At 37.2% G+C, this 24626-nt stretch overlaps 1 protein-coding gene across 1 annotated transcript in view; it reads right to left on the reverse strand.

Annotated features, from left to right (window-relative positions):
- MIA2 (MIA SH3 domain ER export factor 2) overlaps nucleotides 1–24626 on the reverse strand; it is a 115906-nt gene that overhangs the window by 78605 nt on the left and 12675 nt on the right. Inside the window, 3 exon segments of the mRNA XM_036028925.1 lie at nucleotides 12417–12517; nucleotides 12635–12853; nucleotides 20609–21824. Of these exon segments, the coding sequence (XP_035884818.1) occupies nucleotides 12417–12517; nucleotides 12635–12853; nucleotides 20609–21824 (1536 nt within the window).

Genomic DNA, 24626 nt, shown 5'->3' on the forward strand with positions numbered 1-24626 from the left:
ACTTTGCTGAATTTAATAGGTCTGCTTTAAAGGAAATGAAGAATAAATGCTGTTACTGTTTGTGACAACTACCAGAAAGCATCCAAGAACATTGGAAACATGCTAGCCAGTAAATTTTGTCCACAACCTAGAAACTAATTTCCCTTAAAAAGGGCGGGGTTTCAAAGTTCTACAGTAGTTAGTCCTATTTAATTAAACAGGCAATGTCACAGTCTATGAGAGCTAGCCCTTTGTAAGAAGATAAAACATTTTCCTTTTCTGAATTGTTTAATTTTAGTTGCTATCAGAACATATTGAATCAGGAACAACCTGTTGAACAAGAGCTAGGTAACTTCCATTGTTTACTCTACAGGTAAATGAGACACTGTAGTTAGGAATATATCAATTTAGAACTCAAAGAGTTTCCTCAATTATAAAATAAAGTAGATAAAAAGTGGTATTGATTTTTATTAATTAAACAATTCAAAGAAAGTATGTTGTGTACAAAGTCTGATATTACCAGTAAACAGAAACAATTACCTGAAACACTTAGGCAAGAAGAAAAGGAAGTCCTTTCCCCTAAATTTAACTGGAAAATTCCTCATATTTTCCATTTACTACAGCTATTCAAATCTATAATATGAGTGCTTACTAAATGCACTAAGATTGTTAGAATTCTAGATCTAACAGGAACTCTTTAGAACATTTAGTCCGTACATTATAAACTTAAAGCCCTGTGGAGATCAAATAGTTGAAGTAAATGTAGGGAAATGAATGCAGTCTATTCAATGCAAGCACTATTCAGCTTGAGCTTCTTGTTGCCATATGAGAATGGAAGGCTATGTATTACACTATTACACTTTTTCAAGAGAATCCAGAAATCCAGATTTTTATGTAAACTCACCTTTTAAATGTTGGCAACTGGTTCATATTTCTAAACATTGTGCAAGCTAGTTTTGACAACTAGGTTGCACAATGTTTGCAAGCCTGTCAACTAGTCTTAGCTTTTGATAGTACAATTTTAAACCTGAGACTCCCCTAGAGAATTAATGCCTTTCCAAGGTCACAAGATAATTAACATAATTTACATTCAATATTTTCATATCTAAAAATTTCTAACCAAAATAGTTTAAGTGAAGTGTGTTTGATTATATTTACTGAATCTATACAAACAAGAATACCTTGCATAGACTGTATAAACACTTTATATGAAGGGCAAATATCACATACAGATTAGTAAATTATTTTATTAATTTAGTAATTTCACAGGTCTAATTTATGAGGAAGGGGGATGAGGGTGAGAGATATGTCAGTTCTTCTATACTTGAGTAGATTTCTAAATAAAGTTTTTAATCAACAACTTCACAACCAAATCATACATAGCAAATTAATCATTTCTCCAGGCTTATTTATCAGGTAATGTCAACTTTCTGGAACTTAGCAAAGAGACAAAGTATGGAGGAAGCCTCTGCAAGCAGAACTCTTCCCGCAGACAGCGGCACTACCATCTACCTGGTCACCCTCGCTGGAAACCTGGTAAGTTATCCTCATTTTTTCATTTTCTTCTCCTTGTTACATTCAGTCAATCATCAAATCCAATGAATTCTATGTACAAAAGATCAATTTGTCTTGCCAGTCATTTTAATGAGTTTCATCAGATATTAGGCCAAAGATTTTAAAATGTGGCCAGTGGGCCAAACCCAACCTACAGAAGGTTTTGTCTGACCTGCATGTTTTTTCAATCTGAATACTTGACAATATTAAAAATTGGACAATTTTACACACACACACACACACACACACAACCAGATTTCCAACTTTTCTTGAAATATCAGGAGATCTGGAAAACCCAGGCTGAAGATAAGTAACAGCCACATACTTGGGAGAAGGCACACACTCTCCAGTTGGTTATAGTTCTCACCTTTACCTATGTTTCATTCATTTTATGAGTTTGTAAACTCTGATTTAGACCTTTACCATTTACTTCCTGAACTAATAAGATAACTTCTTCTTGACTGTATTACCTGCCTCTGTTTTTAACCCATTCAATTCTTATTTGACAATATTGACAAATAGACTTATTAAGCTTAAAATAAACTTACCAATAAAGTTTCATTGTTGATAAATGAAACTTTTTCATTTTACTCCTTGATTAAAATCCTTCAAATCTGCCTCATTATCTATGAGTTCAACTTCCTATCAAAACATGCAAAACAAGGCCCTGGCTGGTGTAGCTTAGTGGATTGAGCACGGGCTGGGAACCAAAGTGTCCCAGGTTCGATTCCCAGCCAGGGTACATTCCTGGGTTACAGGCCATAACCCCCAGCAACCGCACATTGATGTTTCTCTCTCTCTCTCTCCCTCCCTCCCTTCCCTCTCTAAAAAAAAAATAAATACATAAAATCTTTAAAAAAAAAGAATTAAAAAAAACCAACATGCAAAACATTCTTGATTTAATCCCATATATATATATATATATACACCTTCAGTCTCAGCATTCGTTCAAATGAGACACACAGAAAAGCCTCTGTGAAAAGTGGAGGTAGAGACTAAACTGAGGTGGCCTTAAGTGAAAGAATGTCTGGAGCCACCAAAAATGGGAAGAGTCAAGGAAGAACTCTCCCCTAGAGCCTCTGGAGGGAATGTGACCCAGCTGATACCTTGATTTCAGACTTCCGGCCTCCAGAGCTGTGAAAGAATACATGTCTATTGTTTTAAGTCACACACACACACACATTTAACTCAAATGTGATCTCCTGTGAGACACTTTCAAGGCTTCTCCTCCCCACCCACACTACGTACCACTTCCAATCAGTCTACCTGGCCACTCCTCCTGTACATCCGTAGCATCCTATGGCTATTACAGCATTGTACTATAATTATTGCTTTTCTTGCCTGTGTCCTTCAACTAGAGTGAGCTCCTTGAAAGTAACCACTATTAAATTTCATTTTAAATGTAAATGAGAAGATAAGTGTTTCCTCAACTATTTATTTAGATGATAACAGCAGATAAGAGAAAGAACTGACATTTGTAAAAGGCCTCCTATGTGCCAAGTACTACAGCTAGGTCCTTTGGCAATATCTCACTTATAATTAATGAGATAGGGTTTGATAGGATTTATAATAAATGAAAAAGTGTCAAATTTTGAAATTTTAGTTATGTCTTGGTTAAATTTTGAGATATTAGTTGCTTTTGTAAGTTTCTCAAATCACACCATTTTGAGGTCACAGCTTTCATTCACATACAGTCCTCCACATAAGATCTTCCCTCAGCATCTGTGGGAGATGAATCCCATGACCCCAGAGCATAACAAAATCTGCAAATGCTCAAGTTCCTTATATAAAATGGCATAGTATTTGCATATATCTACTTACATCCTTCCATACACTTTAAGTCTTCTCTAGATTACGTGTAATACGTAATACAATGTAAATGCTATGTAATTAGTTGGTATACTGTATTTATTATTTAGGGAATAATGACAAGAAAAAAAGACTGTACTTCTTCAGCACACACCCAACCACCATAGGCCTGACTACATAGTACACGTCAGCAACAGCTCAACATTTTTTTCAAATATTTTTGATCAACAGTTGGTTGAATCTGCAAATGCAGAACCCACAGATACAGAGGGCTAACTGTACTAACAATTTGCTTCAGACTCATTTTTAGTTTATATTATTTTGAGTTAACTCATTTAGTATAATTTTCCCTGACTTGGGAAAAAATGCTCAAGATTAACAAAGCTTAATGAAAGTTTAAAAAGAAATCCTTGGTACCCAAGATAGCGGCAGGGTAGGTAGAAATTACACTCACCTCCTCCCAGGACCAGACTGGAATTACGACTTAAATATAGAGCAACTGGCCTGAATAAACAACTGAAGACTAGCTAAAGAGAAGTCTTCTAACTAAGGATTTACAGGAGAAGCCACATAGAGATGGATAAGAAGGGCAGAGACTCCAAAAAAAGGTTGGTTTCACTCTTACAGGCAGTGCCTGTGACTCTGGAGATATATTTCAGCCCAAAACACCAGAGCCAGGAAAAGGCACACACATAACATCTGACTTATGTAAATCATTGGGGATTCTGTCCTCCAGGGAGAGACAGAGTTTGCTAGAAACACAGACATCCTCGTAAAAGGCCAATCCACAAAATCTTGTTCATAGCCATTCAACCTAGGCTCTGGTGGAAGGAGGGCAGAGCAGAGTAGGGTCAGGTGAGGAGTGTCTGAGGTTTGTGGCTCTGGAAAGAGCTGAAAAGAGAGCCACCAGGATCCCTGAGCTGAATCCTCTCCCATACCACTGAAGTCATCTTTCTTGTGTGGAAAACTCCCCTCCATACAGCATCAGACTAGGAAAAGCAACAGTCCCAACCTACGGACTCCTGATCACCCCACCCTGCAGAGGTTGGACCCTGCTGAGGAGGGATTGAAGAGTTCTGGGCAGACTCAGGGGGTGTCAGTGACTGAGTTGTTTGGCTTAGGTGTAGGGGTCATTCCTCATTTCTCTGTAAAACTGACTGGTGCCTGCCCTTCATGGGAGATCTACTATCCCCATCCTCCCGACTCCCAGAAGACCCTCTGTGTTGAAATCTTGCTCCTGGCAGAATCTGGGACAGGAAGTTCCATGGCTCTAGGACAGGTGACATTTTTCCCTGGCACACCCTGGCAGAGCCCTCCCTTCACATGGCCAAATCTTGGTGTCTTTGGGCCTGATAAACTCTGTTGGCCTCACCCTGACAACTTCGTAAGACCCCATGCCGACCACAAAGGTGTACAAGCACCCAGAAGATGGCAGCCAGACTCAATATATCCTGGAACATCTGCTGAGTGGCTTCAGACCCAGAACTGTCACTGAGTTTAAACCTGTATCACATTGGGACACATTCTTTTTTTATTTTAATTTTTATTTATTAATTTTAAGAGAGACAGGAAAGGAGAAAGAGAAACATCAATTGGTTGACTTCTTTTTTTATCCTCACCCAATGACATGCTCATTGATTTCAGAGAGAGGGAAAGGGAGGGAGAGAGATTGGAACAGAAACATCAATGTGAGAGAGAAACATCAAAATGAGAGAGAAACATTTATCAGTTGCCCCTCACATGCGCCCTGACCAGGGGCCGAACCCACAACCTAGGCCTGTGCCCTGACTGACAATCGAGCCCACAAACTTTCACTTTATGGAACAACACTCCAACTAACTGAGCCATACCAGCCAGGGTGATTGGCTGCCTCTTGTATGTGTACCAATCAGGAACCAAAGCCACAATCCTGGTACATTGCAGGACATTCCAACCAATTGAGTTACCCAGCCAAGGCTCAATTCAAAACACTGAGTGGTATGGCTCTAGGATCTGACTACTCCCCACACCTTCCCCCAAGCCTAACTGGCACCTCCACTTATGGGAGATACACTAGCCCACCCTCCTAAATCCCAGTGGCCCAGACCTGTTGATCTGAGCTCCTGGCAGATTCTTGGAAAGACTAAGTTGTGTAGCTCTAGGACAGTGGCCATTTTTCCCTCACACACCTGAGCAGTGTGGAGCCGTCACTTCATTCAGCCAAATCTTGGTCTGTTTGTGCCTAATAAACTCTGCTGGGCTCACTCTTATGCCTCCTTTAGACCCACCCCCACCACAAAGATCTGTGAGTACCTGGCAGGGGCAGCTAGCATTTGCTGAGTGGTCTTGGACCCAGCAAATCTGCACTGAGTCTGAACCTGCATCAGTCTGATGTACACCATTTGCTCCTACCTGGTGACTCACTAAGAACATCCCTTTTGAAACTTGCATACCACCAGAGGCCCTTGCAGTGACTGAGCCAACCAGGAAGACAATAGGTGGAGTAAGACAGAGGTGGATCTTGGGGTGCCTTGGGACTTTTAATGACCTGACCCAGGGTCTGGTTCTAAAAACCGGCCTTGGAGCACAGCTTGGTCCTTCCCATGCACACCCTGACCCAGTAGAGGCATCCACAAACTGTGGATCACTTTGTAGCTCCAAAGAGGTTATAGAGCCAGTCACAGGCAGTGTGTCTGACAGAGACTCCAGAACAAACACACCCAGTGCCCAGCTTCAGACAACATCAGAGGAGGATCTAATTACATTCACAAGTAGCATAACCAAAGTGAGATCTTGGTAGGCACCAGACCCTGCTAAGGCAAATGCCACTTCATGTGGTCAGCACCAGCATAGCAGCTCGTACAGTATGGTCATGGGTGATACTCACAGTCAGTAGCCTGAGGGTGGACCCCACACACAAATGGGTTAATGACAATCAAGACTCAATTACAACAGGAGGGCCCAAATAACCCATACACAGGACATTCCTAGAGCACCATGTTCATGTGATCAAGGAGACTGTGCCACTGGGTCCCACAGGACACCTACTACATAAGGCCACTATACTAAGGCTGGGAGTCATAGCTTATCTACCTAATACAAAGAAACAAACACAAAGAAGCAGCCTAAATGAGGAGACAAAGAAATATGTCTTATATGAAAGAGCAGGACAAATGTCCAGAAAAAGAGCCAAATGAAATGGAGGCAAGCAATCTATCAGATACAGAGTTCAAAAAATGATTGTAAGAATGCTTAAAAAATTGTGTAAGAACTTCAACAAATAGATAACAAGCATAAAAAAGGAAATAGACCCCTTGCCAGGTGGCTCAGTTGATTGCAGCATTGTCCCATACAACAAATGATTGCAGGTTCAATTCCCAGACAAGGCATATACCCAGGCTGTGGGTTTGATACCTGGTTGGGTGGGTAGGGGAGGAAACCAATCATGTTTTTCTCTCACATCCATGTTTCTGTCTCTCCCTCTCTCCTCCCTTCCTTTTTCTCTTAAATCAAGAAACATATCCTTGGGTGAGGATTAAAATAATAAAAATAAAATAGCAACCTAACAAAAGATCCAGTGAGAAATGAGGAATACAATATCTGAAATAAAGAATTCACTAGAAAGAATAAGCAGTAAGTTGAATGAAGCAGAGGAGTGAGTCAGCAATTTGGAAGATAAGGTAGTAGAAAACACCCAATCAAAACAGCAAAAAAAAAAAAAAGAATTTGAAAAAATGAGAATAGTTTAAGGCACCTTTGAGACAACATGAAGTGAAACAACATGAGCATCATAAGTGTGCCAGAAGGAAAATCGAGAGAGCAAAGAATCAAGAATTTATTTGAAGAAATTATGACCAAAAACTTCCTTAATCAGGTAAATGAAAAAGACACACAAGCCCAGGAAGCACAGAGAGTCCCAAACAAGATGAACCTAAAGAAGCCCATACTATGACACATCAAAATAAAAATGGTAAAATTAAAGACAAAGAATAATTTTAAAAGCAGCAAGAGCAGCTTTCTTAGTTACCTATAAGAAAGCTCCCATAAGACTGCCAGTGAATTTTCAACAGAAACATTTCAGGCTAGAAGAGATTGGCATAAAATATTCAAAGTCATGAAAAGCAAGGACCTACAACCAAGACTACTTTACCCAGCAGGGCTATCATTTAAATTGAAAGAGAAATAAAGAGCTTCCCAGACAAAAAAAATTAAAGTTCTTTATCACCAAACCAGTATTACAAGAAATGTAAAAGGGTTTTCTTTAAGAAGAAAAAAGAGAATGAGAGAGAGAAGCGGGGGGCGGGGGGGTTGGGGTTAGCTGAGTTAACTATGAGATCAGGAAAAAATCAAACAATACATTGAAACAAATGAATATTAGAACACAGCAACACAAAATCTATGGGGCACAGCAAAAGCAGTGTTCACAAAGAAATTTATAGCATTACAGGCCTATCTCAAGAAGCAAGAGCCCTGAACGGTGTGGCTCAGTGGATTGAGTGCTGGCCTGAGAACCAAAGGGTCAACAGTTCAATTCCCAGTCAGGGTACATGCCTGGGTTTCAGGCCAGGTCCCCAGTTGGGGGTGTGTGAGAGGCAAGCACACATTGATGTTTCTCTCCCTTTCTCCCTCTTTTTCCCTCTCTCTAAAAATAAATAAATCAAATCTTTTTTTAAGAATCCCAAATAAACAATCTACCTTTAAACTTAAAGGAAATTTTAAAAATCAAAAAAAGCCCAAAGTGTGTAGAAGAAAGAAAATAATAAAGATAAGGACAGAAATAAATGAAATAGAGTCCAAAAAATACAAAAGATAAATGAAACCAAGAAATGGTTTTTTGAAAAGATAGACAAGATTAACAAACCTTTAAACAGACTCATCAAGAAAAAATGAGAGAGGACCCAAATAAATAAAATCAAAAATGAAGGAGAAGTAACAACTGACACCAAAGAAATACAAAGGATGGTAAGAAAATAAAATGAACAACTATATGCCAACTAATTGGACAATATAGATGAAATGGATAAATTCCTAGAAGCATGCAATCTTCCAAAACTGAATCAGGAAGAATCAAAAAATTGAAATAGATTATAACTAATGAAATTAAAGCAGTAATCTAAAAACTCCCAGCAAACCAATTGGACCCAGCAATACATTAAAAAATTCAAACACCATAACTAAGTGGAATTTATTCCCAGGATGCAAGGTGGGTACAATTTTCACAAATCATGAATGTTATACATTATATAAAAGAAATGAAGGATAAAAATCACATGATCATATCAATAGATGCAGAAAAAGCATTTGATAAAATCCAGCACCATTTACAATAAAAACTCTCAGCAAAGTGGGAATGGAGAGATCATATCTAAACACAATAAAGTCCATATATGAAAAACGTATAGCCAACATCATATTCAATTGGCAAAAACTAAAAGCATTTCTCTTAGGATCAGGAACAAGACAGGGATGTCTGCTTTCACCACTCTTATTCAACATAGTATTAGAAGTCCTAGCCTCAGTGATCAGACAAGAAGATGAAATAAAGGGCATCCAAATTGGAAAGGAGCTAGTAAAACTGTCATTATTTGCAGATGACATGATATTGTACATAGAAAACCATAAAGAATCCACCAAAAAAAAAACCCTACCGGATTTAATAAATGAATTCAGTAAAGTAGCAGGATACAAAATTAATATCCAGAAATTTGTGACAATTTTATACACCAATAATGAACACTCCAAAAAACTAAGAAAACAATCCCATTTGCCATTGCAACAAAAATAATGAGGTACCTAGGACTAAACTTAACGAAGGATGTAAAAGACATATACTCAGAAAACTACAGGACATTAAAGAAAGAAATAGAAGACACAAACAATTGGAAACTCACACCATGTTTATGGACTAAAAGAATTAGCATCACTAAAGTGTCCATACTACCCAAAGCAATCTATATATTAAACACAATTTCCTATTAAAATACCAATGGCATATTTTACAGATCTACAACAAATATTCCAAAAATTTATATGGAACCATAAAAGACCCCAAATAGCCTCAGCAATCTTGAAAAAGAAGAACACAGTTGGAGGAATCACAATACCTGATATCTACAAAACTATACTATAATACAAAGCTATTGCAATCGAAACAGCCTGCCACTGGCACAAGAACAGATCAAAGGAACAGAACAGAGACCCCAGAAATCAACCCCTCCTTTATGGTCAGTTAATATTTGACAAAGCAAGCAAGAGTATACAATGGAGTAAAAACAGCCTCTTTAATAAATGATACTAGGAAAATTGGACTTGTACATACAAAAAAATGAAAACAGATCACCAACTACACCATACACAAGAATAAACTCAAAATGAATAAAAGACTTAAATGTAAGTCATGAAAGCATAAAAGTCCTAGAAGAAAACAGAGGCAGTAAAATCTTGGATAACTTACATAGCAAAACAATAAATCTCCTACGGCTAGGGAAACAAAGGAAAAATAAACAAAGAGGACTACATCAAACTAAAAAGTTTCTGCACAGCAAAAAAAATCCCCACAAACCATCAATAAAATGAAAAGAGAACCCACTGTATGGGAGAATATATTTGCCAATGATACATCTTGCAAGGGTTTAATTTCCAAAATATGTAAGGAACTTGTACAACTCAACACCAGTAAGACAAACAATCCAATTAAAAAATGGGATAAGGACCTGAATAGATACTTCTCCAAAGAGGACATCCAATAGACATGAAAAAAATGCTCAACATCACTAATCATCAGAGAGATGCAAATTAAAACCACAATGAGATTATCACCTCACACCTGCCAGATAGGCTACCATTAATAAATTAACAAACAATTGCTGGCGAGGATGTGGAGGAAAGGGAAGCCTCATGCACTGTGGGAGGGAATGCAGGATGGTGCAGCCACTGTGGAAAACAGAAAACAGTATGGAGTGTCCTCAAAAAAGTAAAAATAAAACTGCCATTTTACCCAGTGATTCCACTTCTGGGAATAGATCCTAAGAATCCTGAAACACCAACCAAAAATGATTTATGCACCACTATGTTCATAGCAGTCTTATTTACAATATTCAAGACCCAGAAACAGCCCAAGTGCCCATCAGTAGATAGGTGGATAAAAAGATATGTGGTACATTTACACAATAGAATACTATGTGGGTATAAAAAAGGAACTCTTACTTTTTGCAACAGTATGGATGTACTTAGAGAATATTATGTTAAGCAAAATAAGTCAGCCAGTAAAAGACAAAAATACTGTATGATCTCACTCATATGTGGAATCTAATGAACAAAGTAAACTGACGAACAAAATAAAATCAAAGGCATAGAAACATGAAGCAGACTGACAGATCTCAGAGGGGAGGCAGAGTGGTTGTTACTGGAAGAAATTAGCCAAAGAACATACATGCTCAATGTGAAGCCCATGAGCACAAACAATGTGGTAAAGGCCTATGGTCGGGGCGGTGGGGGGGGGGGGGCTGTTCTCTACTACATGGAGTGGGGTAAAGGGTGGGGGAACTGGGGAATAATTATCTGTAATAGTGTCAACAGTTTAAAAAAAAACATCTAGTATCAGTTTTGGGAACGTCACCCCAGACGTCAGCTCCAGAGGGGAGGCACACAACTCTTACCCACTGGCCCTAGTGAGGGTGTGTCTGCACAGTTACTACTGAAGATGGGTGTGCTTCTTCAGGGCCAGCAATTTCTTTCAGAAATTGGTGCTCAGTTGTCAACCTTTCAATAAGATAAAAATTGCAGGTGAAGAGCAACCCCAGAAAGAAGATCTGGATATTAGATCAGTCCATTGATGCATGCAGCCTTGTGTGTTCACACTGTACCATCCATTATGGTAGCAGGGAGGGGGTCACATCATCTTCATTCTCAGCAGCAGTGTATTTCTTTGGTTGGACAGTAAATTGAATGGTGTGTTTTTTAAGCTTGCCTTGCAGTATCAAGACACATTTTAATTAAACTGATCTGGGAAAGAAGCTCAGAAGGGAAAAAGAAAACGTGTGTCACAAGGTCTAACACAGGTACTTGCAATTTTGCCTGTAAAAAATAAAAGTCAGCACTGGCTGGTGTGGCTCAGTGGATTGAGCTCCAGCCTATGAGCTAAAGGGTCACTGGTTCAGTTCCCAGGCAGGGCACATGCCTGGGTCGTGGGCCACATCCCCAGTTGGCAGCTTACAAGAGGCAACCAACTGATATTTCTCTCCCTCTCTTTCTTCCTTTCTTATCCTCTCTCTAAAAAATAAATAAAATCTTAAAAAAAAAAAACATGTGGAAGCAGCCCCAGTGCCCATCAGTAGATGAGTGGATAAAAAAACCTTTAGTACATTTACACAATGGAATGCTACTTGGCTGTAAAAAATAAAGAAATCTTACTTTTTGCAACAGCATGGATGGGCCTAGAGAGTATTATGCTAAGTGAAATAAGCCAGTCAGAGAAAGACAAGTAAAATACCATATGAGTTCACTAATATGTGGAATCTAATGAATAAAATTAACTAATAGACAAAATGGAAACAGACTCATAGAGATAGAGAACTGGCTGACATCTGTCAGCAGGGAGTGGGTTTAGGGGGCTGGGTGAAAAATGTGAAGGGATAAGCAAGGAAAAGAAAAATTCATAGACACAGAAACAGTATGGTGATTACCACAGGGAAAGGAGAAAGGGGGAGGTAGAAAAGGGTATGGGGGAATAAATGGTAATGGAAAGAGACTTGACTTGGGGTGGTAAACACATGATATACAGATGATATATTATAGAATTGTATACCTGAAACCTATATAATTTTATTAACCAATGTCACTCTGATAAGTTTAATTAAAAAAAAAAAAACAGCACAACCCCATCAACATTTCCCCCCAAAAGAGAAAAAAGAAATCTTAACATCAATGCAACATAATGTTCATGTAAGGAGAAATCTTACCTGTACTATTTTATGGAAAAACAAATATTATGTAGTAATCACATAGGGAAGATTCACTGAAACATAATTTCTAGCTGCTCCTATATTTAGCAAAATTGGTAGAATTATTGCAAAAGATTTAAAAGGTCAACTTACCACTTCTGTAAAAATTACTATTGATGAAAATGCAGAATTCATGAAATCATAAACACCAATTTGAAATAAAAATTTCAGAAAATGACCCTCGGAAGCATCTTCTGTGGATTTATAAATAAAAATAAGTTAATAGTTTATATGATGTAACTTTTGAATCTAATTTCTCCTTAATCTCCCTTTTTAATCATTCTATTAAAACCTAATAACTTGTTTCTTACCTTTTTGAGCAATGTCATTTTGAGAAGACAAAAAGTAATCGGTTGAAAACATCTCACTGTTTGGCAGGGTATTTTCCATCGATCTGTCTATTTCCTCCTGAATAAGCTCTTCAATATCTAGTGATGTTTTTGATTTTTCCTCATTATTTTTAGAAGATAGAGTTTCAAAGTATAAATCATCATCAATTCTCATAGGTAACTCCATTTTAGAGATCATTTCTGTAAATAAATAATACTTTTTTAAATTCATCCTTTGTTTTGGGCTTCCCTTTTGTTTTCCAGGAATTTTGTGATCATTATGATACTTCATTATGGAAAAAAATTACTAAAACATACATTTTAGCCTATATTAGTCCTTACCACACACTTATGGCTTAAACAATACAAATACATTCTCTTAAAGTTCCAGACATCAGAAGCCCTCAAGTCAAGTTGTTGGGAGGACTGTTCCTTCTGGAGGCTCTAGAGGAGAATCCATTTTCTTGTCTTTTCTAGTTAATGGAGGCCACCATCACCCCTTGTCTCATGGCCCCATCTTTCATCTTCAAAGCCATCAGTGCAGCATCTTCTAAGCTCTCAGTCTGACTCTCCTGTCCTCCTCCTGTAAGAAACCTGATCATATTGGGCCCACTAGGATAATCTCTCCATTTCAGAATGTTTATTTTAAGTACATCTGCAAGGTCCCTTTTGCCTTGTAAACATACAGAATTTGGGGACTAAGACAAGGACATCTTTCAAGGACCATTATTCAGCCCTCAATACAGACTTTTCCTAATTCCTTGACCAAGGAAGATTTTTTTAAAAACTGTATGTATCTATTGTCTATATTGCCTTTTCGTCCTAAAAACTATTAAAAAAGAAAAAGCAACTAATGTAACTGTCAACAACTCTGTAGTATAATACAGTATAAACTTTTAAAGATCAAAGAGTAAATAGATCCTTACAGGATTTCATTCCTCTTGGATACATTTATTATCCAAAAAGGTGTAATATTTACATGCCATTGTAAAAATATATATCCTTGCTGTTCAAGGAAATTGTGAGATAATTTTTCTTACTTTATCAGTTGGAGAACCAGAAAGAGTCAAAATGACCAAAATTATTTACAATATTTTTAGCCTATTTGATATTAATAGTTAATTCTATTTAATATGTAGAACAAACTGAGCTAGTTGCACAAAGAAAGGTAATATTAGAATTTACAGTTTTGAAATCTTGTCCACTGGATTATGCATATTTATAACACACATTGCTAATATGTACTATTACATATAAAAGCTTGTATTACTCAAACTTTCAGTGAGGTTGTTCCAAAGGCAGAAGAACCACCTACTACTAAAGAAATTATACTGTCCATTTGCACAGAAAGCTACCCATGTTCTTAGGATATTTGGAATAAATTTGAAAATGATAAAGTACCAATCAAATATCAGATACTATACTTTTTCTACTCTCTTGCAGCTTCATTAATTTCAAACTCCAACTTTTGTTTCCCCCTTCATCCCATATCCAGTATATTATTATATATCATATATATTGTACCACGTCATCCAGTGAGGATTAAAAAAAAAAAACAATGAATAAATAGAGGCTTTTTAAGTTCCCAAATCAAATGCATCCTTTATATCAAATTAAAATTTTGGAGGAAGATGATTGAGAGAAATCCTTTATGGTAGCACTTATAGGATGTTTTATATTTTAAGTAAATTATTTACTAATGTACTGGGATGTGTTGTATAAAACAAATATAGACAACATAAGTCCAAAATATATTGTTGACATCATTATTTAAGTTAAGAATTATCACTTATTTTAAAAATTATCAAGAAAATATTGATAGCATTAGAACAATATTTTGGCCCTGGCTAATGTAGCTCAATAATTGGAGCTTCATCCCATGCACTGAAATGTTGTGAGTTCAATTCCAGGTCAGGGCACATGCCTAGGCTGTGGGTTCCATCCCCAGAGTTCAGATGAGAGGTAACCCACTGACGCGTGCGTGCGTGTCTCTCTCTCTCTCCCTCATTCTCTTTCTCTCTCTATCTTCCCCTGCCTCTAAAATCAATGAATATATCCTTGGGTGAAGATTAATAAAAATAAGTTTTTCTAAAAACAGTATTTTGCATTTTTGTGTTGGCCCAATAGAAAATACTGATATTATAGAATATAAAAATAATGATATTCTCATTTAACCATTTGTAAAATACATGCTGCCATGAGTATATCCCTATATATGCTTGTTTTCTCTTCCAGACCCAATAACAGCATAAGCCAATGCTGATAAATTAAGTTAAAATCAATAAATTATATTTTTAATTTCATTAATATGATATGAATGTGTCTGGCAAAGGCAAAACTCCACACGAGATTGGTGTTACCTTAATTCAGTGATCTCATGAAATTCACATATTGCTTCCATAAGATGAGAATATCATAAATTTTTAAATGGAACTCAAGAGATTATAAATCTTACCTTTTTTTACCTAAGTTAGATAAATCTGTACTTTTAGATAAATGCATGTTATCCAACTGGTAACATTTTAATTACTGTAAGGAAAGTATTTTACATTTATTTTACCAATAGAAGGTTAAATAAAATATTCCTAATTTTTCCTAATAAATATTAAGTGTTTAAATGACTTATATCTTTGAATGATAATATAAGTTCAAACTTAGACTGAAACTATGTATGCATATCTCCTGAGAATCTTCATTAAAAAGGATTATCTTTCCCAAAAATTAATTTGAAATTTTAAAATTTGAAACATTTCAAAATTTGCCATATTTTTATTTTTTTATTTTTTTAAAGATTTTATTTATTTATTTTTAGAGAGGAAAGGGAGGGAGATAGAGAGAGAGAGAAACATCAATGTGCGGTTGCTGGGGGTCATGGCCTGCAACCCAGGCATGTACCCTGACTGGGAATTGAACCTGCGACACTTTGGTTTGCAGCCTGCACTCAATCCACTGAGCTACGCCAGCCAGGGCTAAAATTTGCCATATTTTTAGTGTATCATATATTTATGTGTATGCCATGTCAAATAGCCATCAATTTATTTTAAGACAATTCAATTTTCAAACATAGTTTAAATTCAATGGTCGGTTGAGTTAAGTAATCCAACAGAATTAAAGAAACAAAAGTTCTAACTAGTTGTAGCCTAAATTAGTGTATTCAAGAAAACTCTGGGATTGATTTCTCAGTTACTTGTCAACCCAAGGAAAGAAATGTATCAATGCAGTCCTGTGAAACAATATTAAAGCCTTTGTAAGTGAATTACTCCATATAATTTTGCTCTTTGAGTTATAATTTAACACAGCACTTTGATGCTCTCACTTTGCATGGTTTAAAAGATGAAAGTCCCAAGTAAGCAAACACTTATCAGTAATTTAATTATACCTCTGTGGACATTAAAGTTAAAAATGAGCAATCAAATTAGGAGTCTGAGTACAATGGGTCTGCTGTAAATACAGGACTCAAATAGAGATCTGCCATGTGATTAACTGGCAGTAGGTGAAGAACAGGCTTACTCAATAATTAACTACACTCCAATTTGTATGTGGCTGTATTACTTTTTAAAAATATTATCTTAAACTGCATTGAAATACATATGTTAAGAAAAATGAATATTCCTATAATATTTTTATATTTAATTACAGTGAAATATTTTCACTTGACTTAAACCTAAGCTTTCTGATTTACATTAGTTATAGATATGCCTTTCTTATAATTGTTTATAAACAAAATTTTAAGTCAAATAAAATAATAAATAGCTTTTCATATTTAACTGTACTTGGGAAACTCACTATTTAAACATGCTCAGTTGGAATCCTTTTGTAAAATAGTTACTAAATAAGTATTCCCTGATTTATCTATTTTGTAAATCTTTACATCAGCAAACTAGTTTTTCTGTAAATGTGGTTATCACAAGTCTAACCCTTTCACAGGTATTGATTCAAAATCAGTGATTCATTTTTCTTATGCACTCTTTCTAACTAAGGCAAGTTTTCACTTGCTATTCCCTAACACATTTATTGAAATTATCTGAAAGTATTGGCTGTTCTAACAATTTCTCCAACATCCAGAAAACAAAGCCTATGGCTTAATCTGAATCCCTCTTTTAGTATTCTTTTTTAATAACTGTTTTGACTTCTGACCAAGATGGAGGCATAGGCAGATGCAATGTGCATCGTTGCACAACCAAAAGAAGGAGAACAACAAATTTAAAAACAAAAACACAACCAGAATTGCTAGAAAATTGAACTGTATGAAAGTCTGACTATCAAGGAGTTAAAGAAGAAACATTCATCCTGACTGGCAGGAGGGGTGGAGATGGGTAGCCAGGACACAGAGGTCTCATGACAAGGCAATGGCTGGAGGACTATGGCAGGTGAGGCAGGGGCTGGCGGAGCAGGAGGTCCCATACTCATGTGCAAATAAACTGGGAGGAACAACTGGGATGCAAGACAGATTGTGCAATCCAGGGTTTAGAGTGAGGGGAAATAGAGCCTCAAAGCCTCTGACTGAAAAAACCTGTGGGGGTTGAGGCAGTGGGAGAAACTTTCAGCCTCACAGGAGAGTTTGTTGGAGAGACCCACAAGATCCTAGAATGAACAAAAAACCGCCCACCTGGAAATCAGCACCAGAAGGGCCCAATTTGCTTGTGGCTAGTGGCAGAGGGGACTGGAAGCTGGCAGAGAGCTGACTGGGCCTCATTGTTCCCTCTTGGACCTTTCCCCCTCATACAGCACCACAGTGCAGCCACATAGGTTGCCCTGCCCTGGTGAATACTTAAGACTCTGCCCCTTACACATAACAGGTGCACCAAGACACACACAAAAAAATGGCCCAATTGAAAGAACAGACCAGAGCTCCAGAAAATATACAACTAAATGACAAAGACGTATGTCAGTGTTTTGAACTCAGAAGCACAGTTCAAAACACTGGTTATCAGCATGCTCACAGAATTGGTTGAGTATGGCCTCAAAGTAGAGGAAAAAGTGAAGGCTGTGCAAAGTGAAATAAAGGAAAATGTGCAGGAAACCAACAGTGAAGGGAAGGAAACTGGAACTCAAATCAACAGTTTGGAGCAGAAGGAAGAAATAAACAGTCAACCAGAACAAAATGAAGAAGCAAGAATTAAAAAATGAGGTGAGGCTTAGGAACCTCCAGGACAACTTTAAACATTCCAACATCTGAATCATAGAGGTGCCAGCAGGAGAACAGGAAGAGCTAGAAATTGAAACTTATTTGAAAACATAATGAAGGAGAACTTCCTCAGTCTGGCAAAGGAAATAGACTTCCAGGAAGACCAGGAAGCTCATAGAGTCCCAAAGAAGCTGGACCCAAGAAAGCACACACCAAGGCACATGAGATTCCCTAAGATTAAAGATAAGGCGAGAATCCTAAAAGCAGCAAGAGAAAAGGAGACAGTTACCTTCAAAGGAGTTCCCATAAGATTATCAGCTGATTTCTCAAAAGAAGGAGCTAGAAAGAAGTATTCAAAGTCATGAAAGGCAAGGACCTACATCCGACATTACTCTATCCAGCAAAGCTATCATTTAGAATGAAAGGGCAGATAAAGTGCTTCCCAGATAGGGCCAAGTTAAAGGAGTTCATCATCACCAAGCCCTTATTATATGAAATGTTAAAGGGACTTATCTAAGAAAAAGAAGAAAATCAAAAATATGAACAGTAAAATGGCAACAAACTCACAACTATCAACAACCAAACCTAAAAAAAAAAAACAAACAACAACAACAACAAAAAACACTAAGCAATCAACTAGAACAGGAATAGAACCACAGAAATGGAGATCACATGGAGGGTTATCAGCAGGGAAGGGGAAGGGAGAATGGGGAGAAAGATATAGGGAATAAGTAGCATAAATGGTAGGTAGAAAATAGACAGGGGGAGGTTAAGAATAGTATAGGAAATGTAGAAGTCAAAGAACTTATATGTATGACCCACGGACATGAACTAATAGTGGGGAGAATTCAGGTGGGAGGGTGTGTGTTGGGCAGAGGGAAATAAAGGGGAGGAAATGGGACAACTAGTAGCATAATCAGTAAAATATATTTTTTAAAAATACCAATTTTGCATGACCCCAGGTTACTTTTCATTTACTTAATATTGTAATGTTTTGGAATAATCCACTTTGTTTAAATAGTATAACATATCTTTTTTCTGAAATTTAAAGATTCTCTGAATATTTTAATAAGAGTCCCTCAATACTAATTATAATTGCATAAATGCCATATTCTCATTGGACTACTCATCAAGTTTTTCATATTTAGAAATTCTCCCAGCATCACTACGTGAAATTATAAATAAATTCTATTAAAATGATATTCAGGATGTGCTGGAGTTTCTGTAAATATGTTCTGAAATATTTTAGATATTTATATTTTGAATCTTCTATGTTTCTGGATCTGATTTTTTTTTTTTGCTTTGTTGAAGTCTTCTTTCTAATTATTCTTATCTATTTTTCCACAATATTTCTTTAGGATCTAACAAGTTTAGACCATAATAATTCCCTCTTTAGCCCTTCACAATTTAGTTCTCTAATGTTTTAGTCATGAAACACATCACACCTACATCTTTCTCATTTAGAAAGGGGTTATAATCTAAAGGAAACCAAGAGCTCACATTTTGAATAACATTTAGAAATGACATAATTCTAGAAATTCAAGAAAATCATCTAGTTTTAATGGAAATGTGTTTCCTTCTGAGTCTGTTGAACTCTTCTTGTGAAAGGTTTTCTGTCATTCTAGGGTTCAGTTGTTTCTGTACTATGGAAAATATTTGCAGAGTTTCTAACTGTCCATCACAAAGACATCAGAATGGAAATGTGGGAAAGTCATGTTATATAATTCTTTACTTGAAAACAACCCACATGTTTTTAATAATCAGAATTGCTATATACCTGGACATCTAGATCTAGAAGTATCCTATGATACTCTGCTCTCTTCTGCTACCTTCTGGGATCCCAGAACTGAAAGATTTGAGTGAGAAGATTGAAAACTTGAGTTTCTTTATTATGCTATACACTTAAAACTCTTCTTTTTTTAGATTTTATTTATTTATTTTTAGAGAGAGAAGGGAGGGAGAGAGAGAGAGAGAGAGAGGGAGAGAAACATCAATGTGCGGTTGCTGGGGGTCACGGCCTGCGATCTAGGCATGTGCCCTGACTGGGAATCGAACCTGCGACACTTTGGTTCCCAGCCCGCACTCAATCCACTGAGCTACACCAGCTAGGGCTATTAAAACTCTTGATAACATAGTTCTTCTTGTTGGGGATGATGGGGAGTGGGGCAGTGTGGAATAGAGACCTAGAATAAAATGCCATTCGTAATCAAGACTATTTTAAATGATTGAAGTTTCCCTTAGCTTAAGTTTCTTTTTAAAAACCTCAACTATAGTTATGTCGGGAAGGTGTAAATGAGCTAAAAAGTGCCAATGAGCAAAAGTCCTCATCTATCAGAATAGGAATTCAATGAAGATTAAGATTTTATTGCAAAAAGAAGTACTAAAATTTTTGCTTTAAAAAAAGAAAGAAATTATTGTTCCTGGGACAGTGGTGGGAATAGGGACAAACAGAAGGAACAACATTTCTTTTGGTTAAAAAAAAAAAGCCTTAGCACTATTTATATTTTTAAACCTGTTTTCATATACTACTTTAATAAAAATAAAGTTATTGTAAAATACCTTAAGGTTTCCCCAGAACATTCATGTATTTCCAATCATTCTTTTTCCCTTGGGATTTTACTTTATAATATTAAGATCTAAGTCCCAAAATAAATCAGAGGTTGATAAAAGGGTGTTAATAATGTTGATTAATGTTGATTATTTAGTATTTTGAGAATATGGATTTCTGTATGTTTGTAATCATAAAAGTACATATCTTATTTATACTTATATATAAGTATTGCATTATGTTTAAATATATATATATTTACAGGTATTTTTATACCAACCTGACTGACTGTATCGGCTTTTTAACATCATAACTTTTATATTAGCTGTGGGATCATTTTCAACTGAAAATTCTTCTGTTTCATCATTTTCAAATACATTCTTTTCATCCATTATCTTTTCAGGAACTGGAAATTCTGTTTCCTTCTGAAAGTTCCAAGGGTTGTCAAAATTATACAACAATTTTGTAAAATATGGTAAGGTGTCAGAATCATCTGTGTTTTCTAAGACTTCACCCTTGCCTAATTGATCTTCGGTTTCTGTAGTTTTTATTATTTTGATTTCTTCTTCCTTATCAAGGTCAAATTCACTTGTTGGAAGCTGTTCAAGCTTATCTCCTTTATATCCTTCTTCATTTTTTCCATTATATGTTATAGTTTTATCTTCATTGGCATATTCAAAGCCTAGCATACTAAAACCAAAATCAAACCAGCCTGGTTTGAGAATTGAGCTATCATTAGTGATTGTGTCTTCTTTTTCTGATAATATTTCTGTACATGGATATGTGGGTTCTTCCTCAGATGATATGGAATTAGGAACATCTTGTAGTGGTGGATTGCTTTCTTTGGATGATAATTCAAGCCCTGTATCCTCGCCTCCAAAACCTAAATAACTTGTAAATCCACCACCAAACCAACCAGTAGCTTGAGGATTGAGGATGTGCTCTGACTCAGATGCTTCAGACTGTTTCTTTGGCACTGAACTGAATTCTGATTCAGGTTCTTGTTTATGTTCTGTTTGGGGCTCACCATTATTTAATTCCTCTAGGTCATCCTCATCTTCTACTGCTGTTTTTCTACTTTGAAATGAGCTTTCTTGTTCAATAACTGATTCAAAAGTGCTTTCTTCAGCTCGTGCACTTCCAAATCCAAACCATCCCTGCACATCAGGCACCATTGAGGATGGTGGGGCTTGATGCACTTCCGGAACAGGATCCTGTTTCACACTTTCAGCTTCTACTCCTTCCCAATTTTTTGAATCACTAGTTTTTCTGGTATCATCAGGAGCTTCTGATGATGTAAACTGGTCTTCATTCCAAATACTTTCAGAAGCTGAATAAAATTCAGATTCTATCTGAAAATCACTTCCATATACACTAGATTTTTGGTCTTTATCTTCTTCATATGGATATATGTCTTCACCATCATCACTGCCTAACTCACTATCTTCATTTTCAAATATATAGGTTACTCCAAGAAGACAAAGAAAATCAGATTCCTAAAAGGAAAAAAAAAATATGATTGACACAAATATACTGAAACTCCTTGTTTCTCCCTAAATCATTTAAGATGGATAACTATACCACACAATTAGCTCAAAAGCACAGCAAAACCTAAAATCAGATCTCCTGATCTCAGACACTGTCAGTTGTATCAAAACTGACTTCTCAGGTTAATGATATAAACTTAAATGAAAATCATTTTACAGTCACTGGCCAGCTGGCTTATTTAGTTGGGAGCACCATCCCATGCACCAAAGGGTTGCAGGTTTGATCCCCAGTCAGGACACATACCTAGGTTGCAGGTACAATCCCCAGTTGAGGTGCATACGGTAGGAACTGATTAATATTTCTCCCCCACCTCTCTAAAATCAATTTTAAAAAAGCATCCTCAGGTGAACATTAGAAAAAGAAATTGTTTTATCCTAGGATTTATTTGTTATCAACAGTTGAAGAATTTGAGAAGAGACAAGTTTGAGTATATTCTGCAAAAAAACTCTGATGAAAGGGCATAAATGGCCATAAAATCTTGGTCCTCCTAAGAGTGCACTGAATGGACACTGTAGCTCTGTGGTGGTTTGAGGGAAGGGGAATTCACAGCACATGGTCACAACTCAGACAGACCAGAGACTCTGAAGCATGAAGACCTGGGTAAAAGTTGCACTAAGACATTTAGACTTCTTTTATTGAGATAATACATATAGCCAATAGAAGTAGGGATACCCTTTCTCATATCACAGAACAACTAAATCATCAAGAAGAAAAATGGTAAAGATCCTTTTTTTAATTTGAAGGCATTTAACTGATACGCACTGTTCTTTGTATATTGCCATTATGAAGTAAGAATAATGTTCAGAATTTTTAAAAGTAAATTTCAGAATTGTAATTTTACAATATGTTTTTAGTGCTGCAATATAGTCATTAAGAACAGACTCTAGAGCCAAACCCTCTGGGTTCAAATCCTGACTGTATCATTTACTAGCTCTGTGACCTTTAGTGAATTCTACAACCTTTCTATGCCTCAGTCCTGTCATCTGTAAAATGAAAATAATGGCAGTACCTACTGTCAGGATGGGCAGGGTAGGGCAAGTGGGAATCTAGTTACAATTAGCATTTTGGACTACAAATATGGCCACCATTTGGACTACAAGTAATATGGCAACTGAACTCTGACCCAGAAGAGGTGACTGACATCAGACCAGGAGCCACCAATGCTAAGTTGCTTCTTTGTTCACCAAGAACCAATCCTTGGCTCCCGCGCGAAGTCCAGCCATATAAAACTCCCAGCCTTTCCCTTCTCCCATGCGGTCTTTTCTTAGCCCCTTCTCCGGGCGGAGGGGAAAACGTCACCCGGGAGCACAAACTTCCACAATAAAGCTCATCTGCCTGTTTCCATGGCTAATTGGCTGCTTATTTCCTCAGCGGGGTCTAAGAAAACCTTACAACTACCACAGAAGAATGTTTTGAGGATTAAATGAATCAGGTGCTTAGAATAGCAAGTACTATACACTAGCCTAATTAGATCAAGGTTACACTACCCCAGATGAGTCAGTAATACAAGTGTATAAAGACCCAACCCCTTGCCTCTATTTAGAACTATTCTGAAAAGACCTTTGAGCTTCAGGGTTTTTTTTAAATTTTATTTATTTATTTCTACAGAGAGGGGAAGAAAGGAGAGACAGAGAAAAACATCAATGTGTGGTTGCCTCTTGCGCTTCCCCTACTGGGGACCTGGTTTACAACCTAGGCATGTACCCTGACTGGGAATCAAACCAGTGACCCTTTGGTTCCCAGGCCGGTACTCAGTCCACTGAGCCACACCAGCCAGGGCCAGAGTTTATTATCAAATCTACTGAGACCTTTGTTGCAACTGCATCATAGTTCAGCTTCTCTGTCTGTCCAATCCTCTTTTCTTTTGTTCCCTCACAGGTGGTATTATTCCTAAGAAGATTCCCTAGTAAATTTCTTGGATGCAAAGCTCTACCTCAGAATCTATTTCTCAGGGAATTTGACCTAAAAATTTTAGGCCTCTGTATATTTACTCTATACTCTGCACTGGGCTAGGTGCTGGAATTTTACAGTAATCAATAGGAAACAAGTAATTATAAATTGTGATAAGTATTGTAACAGGGTGCTGAGCTGGAAGTCCCCCAAAATGGAGAAAACCCCCACAGCTATCGCTTGGGGGATGAGGGAAGCAGAGCAGGGCCATTGAGAGCTGTTTTGCATATCTGAAGGACTTGGCCAGTGCTATAATAATGTTAAAAGTTGTGCCTGCCTGGAGCCAGGGAGATGGGTGAGACTCTAACCTGTGATGTGACCATAGCTGGAGATGCTTCCTGTGCCTACACAGGAGGCTTGGAGGCTTGGAGGAGGCTTCTGCGTCATGGGGACACACTTGCCCAGACTAGCAAAGGCAGCTGCGAAAGGCAGAAGAAACCAAACTCCTGGCAGGTGTAACCCAGTATGAGAGGAGTCAGAGATAGGGTTACGGAGGAAGATCCACACCAGGATTTAAACCCAGGCCTGGCAGCCATGCTAGGGCTTAACCACGTGGTTTGGAAATGGAGAGAAGGGCTCTCTTGACCACATAGCTTAGAAAGAAACAGAAAAGCAGGATATAGCAGCCTTTCAGAGCTCCTGAACATGCTGCTGGGGAAGGAGAAGCCTCTGACCAAGTAGCAGCAGTGCTACACGTGGTCTTGGACACGTGGTTTGAAAGAACACAGGAATCCCACTGGCCTGCCATGAGGAAGTGTCACGCAGTATTGGATTGAGAACAGGAGACAAACCAAACTAGG

This window comes from Phyllostomus discolor, chromosome 1 (assembly GCF_004126475.2).
Source record: "Phyllostomus discolor isolate MPI-MPIP mPhyDis1 chromosome 1, mPhyDis1.pri.v3, whole genome shotgun sequence".
Lineage (NCBI taxonomy): Eukaryota > Metazoa > Chordata > Mammalia > Chiroptera > Phyllostomidae > Phyllostomus > Phyllostomus discolor.